Source organism: Phasianus colchicus, chromosome 1 (genome assembly GCF_987193195.1).
Source record: "Phasianus colchicus chromosome 1, bPhaCol1.hap1.1, whole genome shotgun sequence".
In the NCBI taxonomy this organism is placed as follows: domain Eukaryota; kingdom Metazoa; phylum Chordata; class Aves; order Galliformes; family Phasianidae; genus Phasianus; species Phasianus colchicus.
The window spans coordinates 12,962,608-12,981,647 of NC_143436.1; the positions used below are offsets into that span (position 1 = coordinate 12,962,608).

Sequence of the window (19,040 nt, forward strand, 5' to 3'; positions counted from 1 at the left end):
GTAAAATTTTTGTTCTTTTTTCTATCTCTTTACACTTCAGTCAATTTGGTGCAACAGTATTCATTAGCTGAATGCACATTTCATATTTTTGTGTTTGATTCTGTTTTGTAATTTGATAGAGCTCACATAACTAATTTATCTTTTAATGGTGACAGCTTTTAATCTCTTTCACGTCTTGTTGGTGTCTGAGCACATCTGGGTCTTACTTAGGTATTCAAAATCTTTGTTATGCTTCTAGAGCATTCTTCCCTGTCCAAGTGGGAAAAAAAGGATATATTATCAGTTATATTAAACTCATTTTAAACAGTTTTGGTTTAACACACTCCCCATAGCTACAAGGCAATAACAACACAGGATTTGTTCTACTTCTTTTCCGAGTCGGTGGAGAGGGAAAGAATCCTTCATTAGAAGAAATTTAGAGATTGTCTAAGAACCAAGTTGGGAAAATATTTAATTAGAATCCAAAGTAAAAGCTGACTACACCCAGTGAAGGAAAAGCACATCTGGTATGTGCACACAGTTCTTCCTCATGAGAGCAGAAAACTTGCCATCTGACTCATAGCTCATCTTTGACAATTCTGACTTGTAATTATTGTAATATTTCCTGCATTGATACGTTTGGGGTACATGAAAGGTTATCTATGTAGGGACTGTGCAAATATCCTTCAGCTTCCTTGGCCAAAGTATAGGACAGTGGCTGCTGATACTGGATAAATCTTATTCTAAACATCCTCTATACTATGTTTCTCCTTGCATTGCTAGTATTCCTTACTTTTGTCAGTATTTTCATTTTAAGTGATGCTTTCACTTTCCCTGTTCCCAGTCCTCTTCTGCTATGCTGGCTTGCAGGGAATTCTCATCCTAAAGAGCTTTTGCTGAGAGCCACAGCCTGAAGCTGATCATAGGGGGGGGGAGGGTGACAGCCCCGTCAGAGCACAGGCTGTGCTGTGCCTTCAATCACAAGGAAAAACAGCTTGAAGAAAAGAGTCACCTTTGGTTATCAGTAGCACTTTAGACCAGGTGGAACTTTGATACTCCTTCTAAATCATTACTGCTTTTGAAGCACCTAAAGATATTTGAATAAATGTGAAAATCTGTGTACCTCTATATTTCTAAGGTGCATTTCAGACAAGTTCTGCTAGGAATGCTTCACGATACTTAGCATTCAATCTGCAAATCATTGTAATAAATTCTGGAAGCTGGTAAATTCTGAGAAGGAAAATGAATATGGTAAGCACAAATATCAGTGTTAGTGCCCTCTCTATTTATGATCTCTATCATATAACATTGTATAATGAGGTTGAGAAGCATTTGATGCTAGATATCCCTAGCATATGAAATCATACGTAGATTGATGTCACTGTAATGCCGTTAACAGCGTTTCAGACTTTCTTATTGCATAAACCTCGTTTACTGTAACCAGTTAATCAGAGCAGAGTCATAGAATCGTAAAGGTTGGAAAAGACCACTAAGTCATCTAGTCCAACAGTCAACCTATCAGCACCACGAATATGAATATGCCTTGCCAAGAGAATTCACAGTTCTCTCATGTGGCATGATAACATGGTATGATTTGTGAAATAATAGTGGAAAGATGGAATAGTTTCTATCCTAATGAAATAAAATGATAGAACTTTTCAGAAATTATTTCTTCCCAGTGTTTAAGTGTAATCCCAAATATTAACTCTGGAGATCCTGTCTTGACAACGTTTCAGTAGCACTTTACAATATGCCAAGATCACTAGACATTAAATACACCCATTGATTTATTTAGCTTTTATGCCTGTAAAAATTGTCAGTGCTAAACAATTTTGGAGTTCCTTGCTAAGGAGAGCTAAATTTCTGCCAGTTTGAAAATGCTGTGATCTTCTAAATATTATCTAGTTCACTAGTATAAAATTAGGAAAAGAAATGTAACTGTGATATTTTGTAATTACACTGTTTAGTTCATTGTTTTCAATTGTTGTAAAAGTTTAATAGATTTTACAATTTGGTTTATTGTCCTATAAACAAGGACACATTTTTTCCTGCTATAGAAGTATCCATTGTAAACCCTGTGAAATCAAAGCACACTAAGTTAAACACATGCAGAATTCATTCCCTCAGCTATGCTGAACTTTGCTGGTAGGACACAGTTATTTATAGTGATGTCTCCCTTGCCATTGTCAGCAGATCTGGATTTGATTTGACTGATTCATGAAGACAATTTGGTGTTTATTTTCATGAACCTGCAATTTCTTGATTATACTAAATACAGAAAGAATTAAAATAGACAAGGAGTCTTTCATTGTTGTACCTAGGGTTGTTTGGACATTTTATTTTAACCTTCAGTGAGTTTCTTGGGATTGTAATCCCTATCAGAATTAATAACTTTTTACTGTACATCTAAAAATGACTCATATTTGCAGCTGTCACCCTATTGTGAATTTTGTCTGGAAATTGCTTTCTGACAGGGCATCTATGTGAGCAGTGTGCACATGCAAACCTTAAAAATTAACAATTTCATACTTGAACTGTTATAAAAAGCAAAAAGAACAAAGGTAGCTTTGATACAAATTACTATCAATTTTTAAAACATTCCTTTTGTGAGAAGGATTCACCAGCATATTCAAGGCAGAAACACGGTCAATAAGGTGGTTAGGAAATCATTTTTAGAGACAGGGAAGAACAGAGCACCAAGCACAAGTCTGTTTCCTTTCAGCTTTCTCTATCATTCTGCTGCTGACAGTTGCATCTCCAGATCTTCCTGATCTTTCCATCCTTGTATCCTATTGTGTATACTCTCATCCATTGCTTCTCTGTAATTATCTCCTGTAACATGCTGCATTCCTGCATGTGTTTCTCTTCTATGCTTCTCCATGCACTTTTTCATGCAACAGATGGTTCTTAAAAGGAAATTTGCCAATTGGCCATCTCTTTCCTCACCATCTTCATAGGTTGCCCAGATAAGTGTAAGTTGTGCACAAAATAAGCTTGAGCTAAATTTTCCAAGAATTAGCTTGTCACTGTAGCTACTGTCTCCAGTTGGCCACAACTGTTTTTGTTTGTGATGGACGTGGAAGACCTTATTGTTCTCTACAGCTGCCTAAAAGGAGGTTGTGGCAAGGTGGGGGTCGGCTTCTCCCAAGTAACAGCAATAGGATGAGAAAGAACGGCCTCAAGTTGCACCAGGGGAGGTTCAAGTTGGTTATTATGAACAATTTATTCTCCAAAAGAGTGGTGAGTCATTGAACAGGCTGCCCAGGGAAGTGGTGGAGCTACCGTCCTTGGAAACATGGAGAGGTGCTGCTGTGGGACATGATTAGTGGGCATGATGGTTAGACAAGATGATCTTAGAGGTCTTTCCCAAGCTTAATTGTTCTATGATTCTCAGGAGAGGTGGTGGCATCTACTTTCTCAGGAGCAGGGTGGAAATACTGTATGGAAGCATATGAAAATAAGTGATAATCTTTCAAGGAAAAATTTAATATAATGTACATTTTGAGAAGGGCTTTTTAACTAAAGGCCACCCATGGGATGATTCTCAGTGAGAACAGTAGGAGATGGCAAGCATACTGAGACTGCTTTTTTTGGTATGGACAAATAGAGAAGTCTGATATTGGATGACAGTCATTCTTAATAACTTATTTTAATTTACATTTGCTCATTAGCTAATTAACAATAAATTTAAACGTAGAAAATTAATTCTTTTCTGAAGAGGAAGGTAGTGTGTTATAAACTGAATATCCTTTATTTATATAATCTGAGATTTGTCTGTTGAACACTTACTGGTATATCCATAACACAGCATCATTTCTGTAAGAGTTAGGTTCCAACCATTAAGCTGAATTCTTCCTTCTCAGTGGAAAATTAAAGAATATTTACCCTGCAGTGGTGTTACTATTGTTCAAGTATTTAGTAGAGGAAAAGGGAAGCCACACAAAAAATGTGTCTCTCCAGTGCTACAAACTGTACAGGAATACTGAATATTCTAGTCTCCTTCTTAGAAAGCTAATAAACCAAAGCCAACATAGAGAAGGAGAACAAGACATATGAGGAGGAAGAATAAATGGTGGGAGGTTGGGTAATCCTCATAAAAGAAGAATGTGTTTTTAGCCCTGCAACTGTAGCAGTGAAAATTGACCTTTGTCTAACAAACGGTAGGCTGGAATTTCAGTTTTTTTATAAAACAGGTGAGTTTTAAATAGCGTGGTAGGTGGGATTTTTTAAAATGATTTCCTCAATCTCACCAGCAAATTAAGAAAGCTGGACTTTGTAGATTCATTGTAGTGTTCAGGAGTGAGGCTGAAAAACAAAGGAGAAATTAATCAGTGGTGAAGGTGTTAAATTGTTTTGCAAAGAATAAAAGTATATTGTCCTTGAAAATGAGTGATTGGTAGTGAAAGAGGCTCCAGAGATATTCAGATAACATTTGCTTGGAAGGAAGGTCAGTTAGATAATTGATTACCCTCTATTAGCCTGGAAAAATTACAGTAACGCCTGAAAAAAGGAATTCCTCTATTGCTCTTTACTACACAATTTTAAAGTAATATGTTTATACATTCCTAAGAAACTATTGTGTAGCTTTCCTGGTATAGAAATGATGTTAAAAGTTCTCTGTAGTATAAGTAATTCTGTTCATGATTTTAATATTAAAAAAAAAGAAAGAAAATAGAGATATGAGATAAACATAATTAAAGATTGAAAAGAGTTTATAAAACTCTTGAGTAAGAAGGGACTCTCATACTAGACTTACATTTGAAGAAGATATTTGTTAATGGATTGGTAATCATAGATGACTCTGTATTAAATATACTGAGGTACTCACAGGTAGGTAGTAGGCTAGTAGTTGAAATACATATATTTCACTGGGAATTATTTTACTGATTTGAAAAATGTAAATTCTTTTTAATACAAATATAATACTTCCTGTTCTTGAAGTTGTATAAAAACATTAACCTGTAGTAATCCAGACTTCTTTTGAAGCGTTTGCCTGTGGTGGTTTCAAGGTACAACCTTGTGCCTTCAAGATGCAGCAAGATTTGAGGATTTCTTTTTATGTATATTCACACACACACAGAGATACTCTAAATTTCTAGTTTGGCAACACAGTAGATGCTCTAATGTGAAGGAGGTGGCAATGAATGATCAGACAGTTCATTATGACTGGCACAAAGTGTTTAGCCAGAGACAAGTTCTTCAAGCATAAATTCTGAAAGTGATTTAGTGGTGTTAATAGCAGTGCCCAGGACAACAGTAATTATAAACATTTCTTGTGGGAAGTACTTGGACACGTATTATAATGGATTGACCTTGCTAAAAAACACATTAAGGCAGCACTTTCAGTCTTGGTTCCCATTGGCTTCACAGCCACAATTTGACTCTGAAACAAGTACCTGATTTCCACAAGTGCTGAATGCCAGCATATGCTGTGGTCAGCAGAACAGAGACCTGAGTGATGGCACAAAAAGCATATCACACCTTTTAATCTTAGCTTTAAACCCGATAGCAAAATCAGAAGGTCTGCACTGGCAGCTGAAGTTAGGCATCTGGATAAGCACTGTCAGTGGATCAAGAAAAATGGAGTATTGAACAAACAGTATTGAAAGTCACAATCAAAGATCAAAATCAAACCTCACTGCCCGTTACTAAAAACACCCAGCTTCATATATATTTCAGCATATAAAGACATTCGTACATGTGCAGAAAATGCCCTTCACCAGGAACAGGAGGCACTGCCTGCTTCCCAGCAGGGAGAGGCGCTGCTCAGTATTTACATCATGCTCTACCATAGCCAATGCCTTCAAGCTGTTGGGAGGCTCACGGGCCTTCTTCCCCCCTCCTGGGAGCCATTACCTAGATAAATGTGATGCTCCGAGTATGGAAATAAAATGTTGTGTGTACAAAAGAAAATGTGTTGAAAATTCTGACCTTCTTTTTCTAAAGAAAAAAAGGACTTGATTTCTGCATGAGCCTCTGCACGGTGACACCTTTCAAAGTGTTCCCAAATAACTATGTGAACATGGCATGCATTTTTTATCTTGCTCTTCAGATCCACTGATGTTTTGTCATTCAGTTCATTCACAGCAGGAGTTTCAGGATTAGAAACTGGTTCTTGCAAGCAAAACCTAGATACAATAGGCTTACATAATTTGTAAATAAAAGGCTGCCTTGGAAATTTGACTTTTTTTTTTTTTTAATGTGGTCTTGTGTCCAAATTACTTCTCATCTTTGGAATAATTACTGTTGTGGTTTAACCCAGCAGGTGGCTGAGAAGCAAGCAGTCATTCACTCATTCCTCCCCTTCCCAGTGGGATGGGGGAGAATATAGGGAGAGAAAAATGTAGAACTCATGGGTTGAGATAAAACTATTTACTAAGATAGAGAAAAGGAAAAGGAGAATAGTTATACCTATTTATATATATGTATATGTACAGAAGGTATGTAACAAGTGATGCACAAGCAAGTGCTCACCATCCCTCAACCGATGCCCAGCTGGCCCCTGAACAGGGGAAGAGAAAAATAAACTTCCTCCCTTGAGCCTTCTGCTTGATGTCATGTGGTATCAAATATTCCTTTGGCCAGTATAAATCCTAATTCTGTTCCCTCCCAGCTCCTTGGGCCCTTCACAGGGATGGTCTTGGCTCTGTACAACACTGCTTAGCAGCAGCTATAAACATCAGTGTGTTATCAACATTGTTTTCCTCCCAGAACCAAAACATCATAACAGACACTCCAAAAAAAAAAAAAAAAAAGATTTTGTCCCAGCTGAAACTAAGACAATTACTTTTTTTTTGGAAAGTAGCTGTTAAAATCTGTACCATGCTTTCAGATGCTTGAAGAAATGAGAAATTGTTTAGCTCAGATGAGAATCTGCTGCTCTTTAGCACTTTATGAGCAACATTCAAGTATTCTTTTGCTATTTACTTACTTATATTTTTTTCTGCGACTTTTCATGTTTACACTGGATCAGCAAATAATCAAGGTCTTTAGATTTATTCTTTTTGTATGTGTTTTATTCCTTTCCCCTAAAAAAATAAAATAAAATAAAAAATTAAATGCTTCTATTTTAAATCGCTTTTACCACTGTATGCAAAGTACAAACAGAAATGTAAATAGTTTCTTCCACTAATCCACATCTGGCTGGGTGTAATTACATGATACATGCTGGTTAAGCACAAAAATTTTGAATAGACAGCTTTTTAATTAGGCATGTGCATTGGGTCAGAGCAGAATTAAAACGGGTTCTGAAAATTTGATTTGATAAAAATGGCACCTGCTTACTCAACAGATCTGGGTCTTGGGTACAGTTGCAGTCATGTCTGTGTTAAATCCTCCCCCTTGAAGAGGAAGCAACGTTCTGAACAAGGGCACTAAGTTTTATTCTGACTCTCACGTCAGTCCTTCCTACGGCAGGGACAAATCTGAGCCGGAGTTATGCACTTGTGCAGTGATCCTGTGTAGAACTGCTGACTTGAAAATGTGATAAGCAGCTGTTTGCCTCTATTGCTCAGGTTTCATTAAGAGGAAAAGTCAGGGCTATCTGACCATGTCTGAGGGCCTGAATGCACAGAAGAACATTTTTATTTCATTTTTGCCAGATTTAATAACTAATTATTTGTATTACGCTCTGATTTTTCCTGCAAACCTCAGTTCTGAGAGCCCAGTGAGTGAATGGCAGATATTTGTAAGGCAGTGACCTGTCAGCTTCACTGTTTGTCAGCACATGGGTAAAACTTTCTGTAGAAGATGAAGACCAGGAAATAGCCCTTCTCTGCCAGTCTAAAAAGATATATTTTAATGGGCTGTTCAGCATGCTCACACACCAGCAATTTGTCTTGAAATTATTTCTGTGCTAAAAGCAGCTGAGCATCGTGTGTCCCAGCAGCTCTCTTCATTCAGTATGGCTGCATAAACTATCTATGAAATAAAACTATTACAGAGCCAACAACAAAGTGGTCAGTTTTAAATGTATAGCCCTCTTCCAGTTTGTGGCTGTGGCTATGATGAGAATGCACATCTCCCAGGTAACACGCGTGGTAAGTTTTAGCAATATATATATATTTATTATATTATATTATATTATATTATATTATATTATATTATATTATATTATATTATATTATATACATAATAAAAAGTAGTCCTTCTTAAAAGAAGCCAGAATTTCCTTGGCAGGTATTTTAGCTACTTCAGTATTAATATGCAATAGCCACTTCACGCTGCAATCTTCTTTAAGAAGTGATTATAATTCAGTAATTTTTATTTTCAAAACAGGGGTAATTATGTGATTAAAATTAGCAAAAGTAGGTCCACATTAAAAAAAATATAGGCTACCACTGATTGCAGGGTCCCAGGTTTTCCATTTGTAATATTTATGCTTCTACAATGTGAGAATCTAGAGCTGAGTTGATGTTATAAGGTTCTTTGGGAGGTCACAGTAGAAGAAAACAGAGAAATTCTGTTTACATAGAGCCTTTCAAAATCTTGTGTGTTCTAACAAATGACTATACTCACTGATAACAGAAACTATTCACACACTGAATTAAAGCTTATGGAAAGGGAAGTGAAGCTGAGGCTCAAAGTTTCAGAATATAATTTTGTCTCTACTGTTTAACCACCCGGTCCCTCACATGCTTCTTCCTTCTTTGTGCTGCTGCTGGTAGATGTATGTGCATGTACAAAAACTTCTCATTTCTGAGGAGTCTTCTCTTCCATGACTATCAGTGACATGTGCTGTTATTGGAATTACCGTGACATTTTGTGTCTCAGTGCTGGAAACATGTCAGCAGCTCAGAATTTATTAGTAATAGGCTACAGTGCCAGCAGTATTGCAGTACTTTTCAAAAACAGAAGACAAGGTCACTGCTGGGAAGTGACAGAAGCAGCTAGCAGTACATAACGTGGGTGGTCAGGTGTAGGAAGAACTTCAAAAATAAAGTCATCACTTTGTTCACCTTATATTTTGTTACTTCTGAAGTTCATGCAATATATGCACATGCAGAATTTGAAGTGTATGGTTGAGAAATACAGGTAGAAATGAGTAATACAGAAGTTAGTAGTCGTTACAAAAAGTATAAATGCAGAAAAGGAAGAAGAAAAAAAGCATCCTGAGTCTCGCAGAGCTGGTTCTCCCTGTGTTCCTACGCTGACTTGCCAAACCGTGGGCTGTTTTCAGCTCCATTGCTGTAGGCTGTGCTGGCTATGTGGGGAGAGCAGGGCTGCCTCTGCCCCCACCAAATCACTTCTAGACTGTGAATGAGGTCATCAGTTAACAACAAAGACCTGATGTGCCTTCTTTTCTTTGAGTTCAGACTTGGAAGTAGAAAGGAGTCCGAGTACCAATGAGAAGGGCCTTCCAGGAAGCAGTTCAGTTCACTGAGGTACCATAAAAACTGCAGTTAGGGGTCTGAATGTGCAAGAAACAGTAATGATAAGACATTTACAGATGTCAAAAAAACCCTCACAGATTCAATTTGGATCAAGCACTCCATGGGTGAAAAAAGTATTTTTGCAGAGTTAATAACAGGTCTCCAGATTCTGATTTGACTCTTAATGTTATAAAGGACAGGAATGTAAGTAATAATCTGTCATTAGAGGTGTCAAAGCTCACAGATTTCTTTATTAGTCACCAGGCTAACAAAAGATAATTGATAGTTTACTCCTGGATTTTTGTTTGTTTGATTGCTTTAAAATGTATAGATAACAGAGCAAGAAATCAGGGATTGATTCCATTTATATTACAGGAAAAAATAATGATCATGAAACTTTAAAAAGCAAAACAAGCTATTCAAAGTGAAATATTCTGGACTCTGATGGATATGCCTGTGAACAAGACATAGAATTTTGCCAGGTCTAACGTACTGCATTGTGTTTGACAGCAGGGAACTAGGTTCAAACCTACGATCCTCAATTTGTCAGTCAAATGAAAGAGCCTGAAGAAGGCAGAGGGAACTCTTAAGATATTTTGACAAATTTGGTTGCCAGCAGTATCCTCTAGCATTGTTTCACTCAATACTGAATTGAGATGTTGACTGCTGGAAAGTGGAATCTGTTCTTGTGATGGTGCAGGTGTTTGAAATGAAGGACAGAATATTTTTTGCCCACTTTACTGGGTAGCAAAGCTGCCACTTTATCAAGAGAGTGCCATTCAACTGACTACTCTGCATAGCAGCCTTGTCTCCCTTATTCCTGTAGTCAGATAGGATTGGTAGTGCGTGTGCAGAGTTTTTAAATGTTGGGGAAATGTGGCAGAAGACTTCATAGTGCGGACACTGATATGCAGAGATGTCTAATCTAGAGAAGAAAAGACATGGTGGAATCTCATCAGTGTCTACAGTAACTGAGGGAAGGATGCAAAGAGGATGGAGCCAGGCTCTTCTCATAGCTGCCCAGTGCCAGGACAGGATGCCGTGGGCACGAATGGGAACACAGGAAATTCCATCTAAACACGAGGAAGTACTTCTGTGCTGTGTGGGTGATGAAGCAGTGGCACAGGCTGCTGAGAGGCTGTGAGGTCTCCTTGATGATCTTCAAAATCCACATGGCCATGGCCCTGGACAAGTTGCTCTGGCTGTCCGTGCGGGGGCATGAGTTGGGCCAGATGGACCCAGAGGTCCCATCAAACCTCTGCCAGTCTTTGACTGTGGCAACAAACTCTAGTCAGTTTAGTACATTTAGTTCTAAAAGCCAGACAAAGTATGATGCTTAATTTAAACATTCTGCAGAAGTTTGAGGGGACCCACTCACTGTGGAACTGTGATTTCTGGAGGCAGACCGTCTTGCTCAAATACTCGTGCAGGAATTATAAAGGGGATAGCAATTATGCTTGTCTATATGCATCCTTTATTATTAGAAGCAGCAGGAAGTAACAGTCCGAGAAGATACTACAGGAACCTTTCAGGAAATTTTCCTAATGTAGAGAGGTTTTGAACTCTGCATTAACATGGCACCATCTCTGTAATGCTCTTAACTTCTCTCTCTCTTCCTACCAAATGCTGGGTATTTCTTTCTCTGTCAGTAATAAAAAATTCTCAGCCTGGCAACTGAGTTAGGCTGGAAAAAACTCCTACAATCCAGAGATATATTTGAACAATTTCTGAAATTAACTCCTTTTAATCCTTCTTCATGTCTCATGATCTGAAACTGCTTCCCAGGCTGACACCACTGTAGCTTCACCATGAATTGAACTTGGTAACTCATGCCTTTCTCCTCATCCCTTTTAACCTTCAGCCATATGTTCACCATATGACAATATAGCACTATGGGTCTCAAACAGATCAACTGTGAGTTATGGCTTCAGACTGTGCCCTAGATACACTGTTCACATTAAACCTCAGAAAGCATAAGAATCTTTAAAAATGTTGATAGAGGAAATGTTGAAGAATTTGTGAGGGATAATACAGCTTCATTATTTTGAGTAGTTCTTACCCAAGACCTCTGAATGTTCATTTCTGCCTTTTCAGAGACTGGGAGGAGGGATGACTTCAGCTGTATATTTTCTTAGCATGCTTTTTGTGCACTGGCTAATTTCTTTTCACTGGATAGCTATTGTTATGTCAGTTAGTTTATCTAATCTCCTGATTTCTGAAAAACATCTTGTTTTAAGTTTTAAAACACAGCCAATGCTGTACAAATATATAAAGTGAAGCAGACAAGGTTTCCGTGCCCTGCACAAATAATGCTTTGATCCTTTGCACCCTCTGCTTAAGTGTTGCAAGAGAGGATGAACAGATTGCTCTCCTCCCACTACATATCTGCATTGCCAGCACTCAGGGAAATAAAGACTGCATGGATTAGAAAGTTACAAGGGTACAATGAAGGCATAAGCTACTGCAATAGGAGCATGTATTGAAGAGGTCTCAGTTCAACAGTATCCATCCTATTATGAGCAATGTCAGCCTCGCTGCTAATGTGGAAGCCAGGGATGAGAGTGCAGGTAAGATCTTTCTATAGCAGGGCATGATCAAATCACAATGAATTGCAGCTGCTGCCACTATAATGTCATACAGCAAATTCTTTCTCTCTTTAATATATTGACTTTCAAAAACTGTTTTTATAGCATCAGCTGCTTAAGACAGAAGTATTGGAGCTCCTTCTGCACTACCTATGAAATGAACATACTGCTTTTGCTTATAGCTTGAAATCTATTTATGACGCATTTAAGACTGTATTTGTGGCTCCTATTATTTGTGAATATTATTCACAAACACTTTAACAAATTCTGTTCACATTTTTTCCCTGAACACTCTCTGAAGAAATCTTTCAACAAATCACAATTTGTGCATAGGCAATTAATTACTGTCAGGCTGTTAGATAGTCTGACTGTGTGGGAATTGACCATTTCATTTTCACGTATAAACAATCTTTGCCTTTTCCTGCACTGGCATCTTGATGATGCTCTTTTTTCCTCAGTTTGCTTGATTAGATCTTTTGATTTAAGCACTTGAAAGATGGAATTTCACAAATATACTCGAAGCAATTCCACACAAGCTACCTCTTCCTCCCCAAATAATTCTCATTTTATTGCTGAGTTTTGAAATACCATTATAAAGCAATATGTTGTGATAAGTCAATTATTGAACTGTATACCTTCTAGACACTTCATCATGTTGTCTGTAAAAATGATTTTTCTTCGTAATTAATGGTAGGATAATAAGAGGATTTTTTTAAAAAATACTTCAACTTGCAGAGTTCTCTAACCAAACCTACCCTATTGTTGTTTCATTAAAGTGCAAACCAGCTGTGGTCAACGAACTATTCTGAATATTGTTTTTACAAATCACTTATTTTTATTTTAGTGCATACTGTAACATTACCTTAAAATTATTTATGAATATTAATACATATATCCATTCTAACAATAAGAAGGAAAGCGAATCTGTTTCGGAAATTTCCTTTAAAAGATATGATTGGTGCAGGAGCAAATAACCCACAAATAGCCTGTTGATTTGAAACATTCTGCTTTCATGCATAATGCTCTGACTGGTAGTTCTGTACAAAATTCTGCACTTAAAAGTAATATCTTTATTTTCATTTGACAAGCTGATTTAGTTCGAAATTTGGAAATCTTAAACTGTCTTTCTGGTGTTTGTCTAGATTCCTTCAACTAAAACAGTTTGTCTAATAAAACGCTATTATACCTACATACCAAATTTGTCCTGTCATCATGCTTAAACCATCACAGCTACGGCAAAATACCACTGAACTTTACTTCAATATGCGAGATTCAGTTTAGATCCTGCCTAGAATAGGAAGTGACTGTAGTAGTTCTGGATGTTTGATAGCAACAACATTTAATAGAAAACTGTCAATATCATGTCCAATAAAAAAAATATTTCTTCAATCATGTTAGCTGAACCTTTCATCTCTGTTCATTGATTCTCATGTCCACAAGTACTTACTATTTCCTTTCTTCTTTACTTTTACTCTTCAACAAACAATAACATTTCTTAATAACAAGTCCTCCAAATAAGCTACTGCTGTATCTTAAAAAAAAGTCATTTGTGGTGTACACTGAAAAGAGAAGAAAAATAGGAAAGAAATGTTAAGAAAAGGTATATTCCTGAATCCAGCTTAATTCTCCAGCTGTGAGCTACCACAGAAAAGAAATAGTACTACAATTGTCTACCTGTATTACATTTGTTGGCAGACAAACTAATGTTTTGTCTCCACTGTTTGAGTCAACATGTTGGTCTAATCTATTTTATTTTTTAAATAGAGTTCTATCTCATTAAAAAAATTGTACAGTGTACAATTACTAACGTTTTCTCTTATTGTCACTCTCTTCTTCTCTTTCTAGGTGATGTGATTGTCTATATTAATGAAGTTTGTGTCCTTGGACATACTCACGCAGATGTAGTCAAACTCTTCCAGTCTGTTCCTATTGGTCAGAGTGTCAACTTGGTGCTATGTCGTGGATACCCTTTGCCCTTTGATCCTGAAGATCCTGCCAACAGCATGGTGCCACCCCTTGCAGTAATGGAGAGGCCTCCGGTAGTGGTAAATGGAAGACATAACTATGAAACTTATTTGGAATACATTTCTAGGACTTCTCAGTCTGTTCCAGACGTAACAGATCGACCACCACACTCCTTGCACTCCATTCCAGCAGATAGTCAGCTTGATAGCACATTCCCACCACCTGCCCATGATGATAATGTATCAATGGCTTCTTCTGGGGCCACCCAAGCTGAACTTATGACCTTAACCATTGTGAAAGGGGCCCAGGGCTTTGGCTTCACTATAGCAGACAGTCCTACAGGACAGAGGGTGAAGCAAATTCTAGACATTCAGGGATGTCCTGGTTTGTGTGAAGGTGACCTCATTGTTGAGATCAACCAGCAGAATGTACAGAACCTGAGCCATGCAGAAGTAGTGGATATACTTAAGGAATGTCCTGTTGGAAGTGAAACTTCTTTGATTATCCATAGAGGAGGTAAGTTTGGAAAGTCTGTACAATTGCAAAAATGTGTGTAAAAGGTTCTAAACCGTAAGACATCCATATATTCACTACATCCTTGTGTGCTAGATGGGAAATTAATTTCCATGTTGTGAGAGGTAACACTATTGGTACTGGATAAGTATTAATCTGCAATTAAGTATTGTAGGCAAAATGTTTGTGTTTTGAGTGTCAACAATCCCTACTCTGTATAAGGATAAAACTAGAGTATTTCAGGACCTTTCACCCTTCAATATTATGTGTGATGTGTGCAGCAAACTCTTATCACCCCAACCCAGTTCTGCAAGCTTTGCATGTATTTTCTTACATTGCATAATTAAGGTAGATCAAAATTGGAGCAGTCTTTCAGCCATTTACAAGATTATTAGTCTGTATAAGCCATTTTGTGTCTTTTTTCCTTGTAAAATTCTTGTATAGCAATTGTTTTGTTTCTTTCTGAACAACAAAGATCAAACAAAGCATATTTTTCTCTCCTTTAAAAAGTAGCTTCTAGCAACTTAGTTTTTGGGATTAACCTGACACAGTAAACATGAATACACACAATTAGAAGGAGAGAGTCAATGCTTATCTGTAAGAAAACAATAATGACACAAATTTGAACACCTCATCAGTGATAAATAGCTACTTTTAACAGTTTAGCCAAACACATTTTCATGATGGTTTGTTATGAGCATTTAATTTAACAGTAAGACTTAATTTCTTTAATTACAGATCTTTATTCCTCTCAAGTCATTCATTTCTCTGAATGTATGTTACTCTGTGCTTCAAAAGAAAAAGAAAGAAAAGGGGGGGATTCTATACAGAAATGTCTGTTGTCTGTTACTTTCCTTCTAACTAGTAGAGTTTGGAAAGTGAAGCTCTAGTATTTTTATGTGCCAAATGTTTTAAAAACCAACAGAGCCTTAGAACAAGGAATCTGGTAATATTTTATCAAAAAGCAGAAATAATAAGCAGTAGATTACAAATATCTGCAGATTCACATAGTCAGTAAAGTATTTTTAATAGCTATGTGTAAAGGAATGATTTATAGATGACAGAATTAACATTTCTTTGAAAGAAAACCTAATTAATACTGATGAGTAAAACCAGTGGTGTTACGAAAGTATGTAGACTTAGAGAAAGTTAATCATTGTAGAGGTGCTATAGAAGTTGCTATTCAGTCTGGTTTTCTTTAACAGATATTAAGAATCTGAAAAAAAAAAAAAAAAAGAAAGAAAAAAAAAAGAGTAAGCTGCATTTTTTTCCTTGAAAATGATGACAAATTAAGGAGCATTACATGGCAATAAAGAGCATGAAGGGGATTAGAAGGGTTAATTGCACACCAAAAGATGACATTTTGTTTTGAAAAATGAAATCTAATCCACCTCAAGAGGAAAACAATTCAGAACACCAATCTTCAGAGAGAAGTGGAGTGTGAAATCCAGTATGTTGAGCAAGCCTGAGTAATAATAGACACCAAAATAGATATTTCAGCAATCAGTGCTGGACAGTAGCAAAAAAAAAAAAAACTGAAACAAAACATACTCAGGCCCATGAGGATAATTTCTCTCTCTCAAGAGAATTTCTTCTGAGAACACAGACTCATGCTCAAAACAAGTTGATCGACACGTTGCTTTAACAAGTTCTGCTACATTAACTGTGCTATGGTTATTTTATATACAACAGTATATAAGATGAGATATAATGTACTGAGCTCAATCCTCAAAATATATGTGTATTTTTATACTCTCTTGCCCTTTTTCAAGTGAACACAGAGGTGCAGGTAGTTAAAGTAGCCCAGTTGACGCAAAATATGTGGTCCAAATGCAGTAACTTGTTTATGAGTCTCAGCCTTCTGTTGATGGGAGTGAACATGGGTTGGATTTTCTTCATTTGTTTGTTTCTTTAGCTATGCAGTGAAGAGAAACAGAGCATGGTTTGTTCATGACAAAACAATGACCCAGTCTAGAGGAACTGACTGGAAGCACTATGGAGTGATGAACCTTAATGGGCCAAGACAGAACAGATGAAAATTTAACTTTACCATTAAACATTTCTGTACATAATGAATAAGGAATATGTTTCACTACTAGTTTCTTACCTTGGAAATAGTCTCAATAAATGAAAAGCAGAGGTCCGTTTGTTTGAATGATTCAAAATAAAAAGTGAAAAAGTATGGTGTATGAGACAAAGCTTCACTACTTCAGATGTGACTAAGTCATAGCTTATCAGAAATAGGAGAACGGTTGTAGGATGACTACCTATGGTTTCACAAATCTGTAGAGAAAGGCAATGCATTTGTGTTAACAAATATACACCTATAATGTAGGTAGTGGTGTCTACGCTAGTCATCACATCTCCTTTAGTAGTCACAGAAGATAAATGGCCTTTCTAGGATATAGTTCATGTCATTTCAGTGTAGATGTTTCAAATAAGTCAGCTGTACCCTAAAAGTACATATTCTGCTTGACTGACTGTAAGAGAAACTGGGGATAGCTGGTTCACACGTATCTCCTACGAAGAATGAATAAAAACTGATTGTATGATTTAGACGTGAGATAATCTGAATATAAAACAGAATTCTGGTTCTTTGAGAAACCTGCTATGATTCTAAAATATTTAAGATGTGCCTTGTTGAAGCAAGGCATACCTTTTCATTACCCATATATCCAGTTTTTATTTTTTTCCCTTTAATGTAGTGACAGATGGATAGTACCATCCCTTCTCATCATTACCGTATGCATCCTGTGTTTAGCATCCCATTTATAAGATTAATACCCAAGTAATATTCCTGCTTGTGGAAGAGGGAGAATGTTTCGCATAAGGTTGTGTGTTGCCTTGTAATGTGTTCTGTCTTTGAAATGAATATGGCCTGACTGCGTAGTTTACTGTCACAAATTCATTTTTGTAAGTGACTCAATTTTTCTCTCATCCAGTCATCGTTGCTACAGTGGAGACACAAAACAGATCAACATTGGCTTAGTTATATTCTCACTACAGACAAAAAGAATTTTATACAGCAAAGAATGTTCTCCCTTATGCATATAATATGCATACTACAGCATTTAAAAAGCTTTTTTCCCTCAAGCTTATGAAGTCAACAGCCACCATATGTAGGGAAAGAAGAGACTTCATATTTAAAAAGGATAGAGGGAATGACTGTACTCAAGTGTGATGGTATCCCAAAAAGAGAGTACCTGAACCACCAGTAAGCGGAGACCTGGCATTGGATACAACAAAGTGCTTGATACACCATTGAATTTTTAGTGTAGTCCTCTTAAAATTTCTAAGGAAACAGTAGTCATACTCCTGCTTCGTTTTTGTTTGATTGCTTGTTTCAAAACAAAGGGAAATAGGATATATAATGTCTCAGAAAATACTGAGCAGCATTGGTTTGGTGAAGTCTGTGATACTCTATACTAGAGACCTTACACTCTTCTTTCTTTTTACCAGTCAGCTTTGTTACTAAATACACGTGCTGCTTGGTTCAGTTTCTTTGCGTATGTTCTGGCTGACCAGCCATGTATTTCCCATTTATTATAATAAGTTGAAATAAGTGTTCATATTGATAAATGCATATATTTTTTTACAGGAAAAAGAAACAAAAATGGAAAAGAAAATATGGTGGAAAAGTCCTTCCTTTTTCTTAAAGTAGAAAAAAGATAGGAAGAAAAATATATAAAAGTGTTTTGTTACTAAACAGATTTTTATCTCTCCAGCTTTGTTTCAGCCTTTACATTTAAACCACAGTTTCTTCAGCACTCTATCTTGAGGACAAGTTGCTGAAATAGTATGGAACTATGGTAAAGTAGAATAGAATAGAATAGAATAGAATAGAATAGAATAGAATAGAATAGAATAGAATAGAATAGAATAGTTCATAAATCATAGAATCATTTGAATTGGAAGGGACCTTTAAAGCTCATTTAGTTCAACCCACCTGCAATGATCAGGGATAGCTACAGCTAAAGCCCCATCCAGCCTGGTGACCTTGAATGTCTCCAGGGTGAGGGCATCCACCACTTCTCTGGGCAACCTGTTCCAGTGCTTTACTACCCTTACTGTAATTTTTTTTCTTATATCCTATCTAAATTTCCCTTCTTTTAGTTTGAAACCATTTTCCCTTGTCCTGTCACAACAGACCCTGCTAAGGAGAGCTGGAACATGAACTTTGAAGGTCCCACATCCAGTGGCCTGACCTACTCTGGACTGACCTGAAGTTAAAGCATATTAATGCAGGCATTATTCAGATGTCTCCTGATGAACACTGACATTCACCAGGCACCAGAAACCTTATTAGAAAGCCTGTCTCAGTGTTTGAATACTGTCTGAAACACTGAAAGTATGAAATATCTATCTTTCTAGTTGTGGATAAAGGAGAAACTCTCCATTAGACCAGAACAACTGGAAAAAGCAGTAGGAGAGTGACTGAAGCAGAATATACCAAATCTTTGTAAAACAAAATATTCACTGATTAGAATATCAGAATTGTGTCATGTTTCTGTTAAATGAGCTATCAAAGTACCTGATGTGTACTGTATCTTTTGAACGTAACTTTGAAATATATGAACATGTAGACAGCAGACCAGCCCCCAAATTGTTTCTATTTATAAACAAACTG

At 36.8% G+C, this 19,040-nt stretch overlaps 1 protein-coding gene across 8 annotated transcripts in view; it reads left to right on the forward strand.

Annotated features, from left to right (window-relative positions):
• MAGI2 (membrane associated guanylate kinase, WW and PDZ domain containing 2) overlaps window positions 1-19,040 on the forward strand; it is a 708,093-nt gene that overhangs the window by 578,791 nt on the left and 110,262 nt on the right. For all 8 annotated transcript variants that reach the window (XM_090135446.1, XM_090135412.1, XM_090135421.1 and 5 more), the window contains one exon: window positions 13,781-14,416. In XM_090135446.1, the coding sequence (XP_089991572.1) occupies window positions 13,781-14,416 (636 nt within the window). The remainder of the gene's footprint in view (window positions 1-13,780; window positions 14,417-19,040) is intronic.